The sequence below is a fragment of the Penaeus monodon genome, chromosome 21 (assembly GCF_015228065.2).
Source record: "Penaeus monodon isolate SGIC_2016 chromosome 21, NSTDA_Pmon_1, whole genome shotgun sequence".
Taxonomy (NCBI): Eukaryota; Metazoa; Arthropoda; class Malacostraca; order Decapoda; family Penaeidae; genus Penaeus; species Penaeus monodon.
Window position 1 is genome coordinate 10,353,774 of NC_051406.1, and position 589 is coordinate 10,354,362.

The following is a 589-nucleotide window of genomic DNA, read 5'->3' on the forward strand; positions in this document are numbered from 1 at the left end:
GATTTTTCCTCCATCTTCTCCATCATCCATCCCTCCTCTGCATCTCCCTCCCTCTTCTTCATCTCCCTCCATCCTCCTCTCTCCCTCCATCCTCCTCCTCTCCATCTCCCTCCATCCTCCTCCTCCCCATCTCCCTCCTCCCCATCTCCTTCCATCTGCCTCCTCTCCATTCTCCATCCTCTCCATCATCCCTCCCTCCTCTCCATCTCTCTCTATCCTCCTTCACCCCATCATCCTTCCCTCCTCTCCATCTCCCTCCACCTCTCTCCGATCCTCACCTGGCGGTCGTGATCGATGTCGGCTTTGCTCGTCAGGACAGTCCACAAAGTCCTCAAGGTGTTTCGGGTCTTCTCGTAGTGGGGATCCTCCTGACTCCAACCACGGGCGCCGCACACTTTCTGCAAGAGATTAGAGGAGGGTGTTTTGTTGTTAGAGAAGAATGGGAGGTGTTATCTGCGTATATTCTTTTTGCATATTGCGTATATTTTGTTGCAGAATCGAGTCAGGTTGATATGAAAATGAGGTTTAAGAAGGTGGAACGCAAGGGCGTCACAAGTATGATGTAAGGGAGAGGAGGATTTTTCCTAAG

The 589-nt window shown here is 51.6% G+C and overlaps 1 protein-coding gene across 1 annotated transcript in view; it reads right to left on the minus strand.

The window, feature by feature from the left end:
* The window catches only part of LOC119586204 (calexcitin-2-like), a gene marked incomplete at its 5' end in the record, with an annotated part of 119,930 nt that overhangs the window by 14,814 nt on the left and 104,527 nt on the right, over positions 1 to 589 (minus strand). Inside the window, 1 exon segment of the mRNA XM_037934906.1 lies at positions 279 to 398. Within this exon segment, the coding sequence (XP_037790834.1) occupies positions 279 to 398 (120 nt within the window).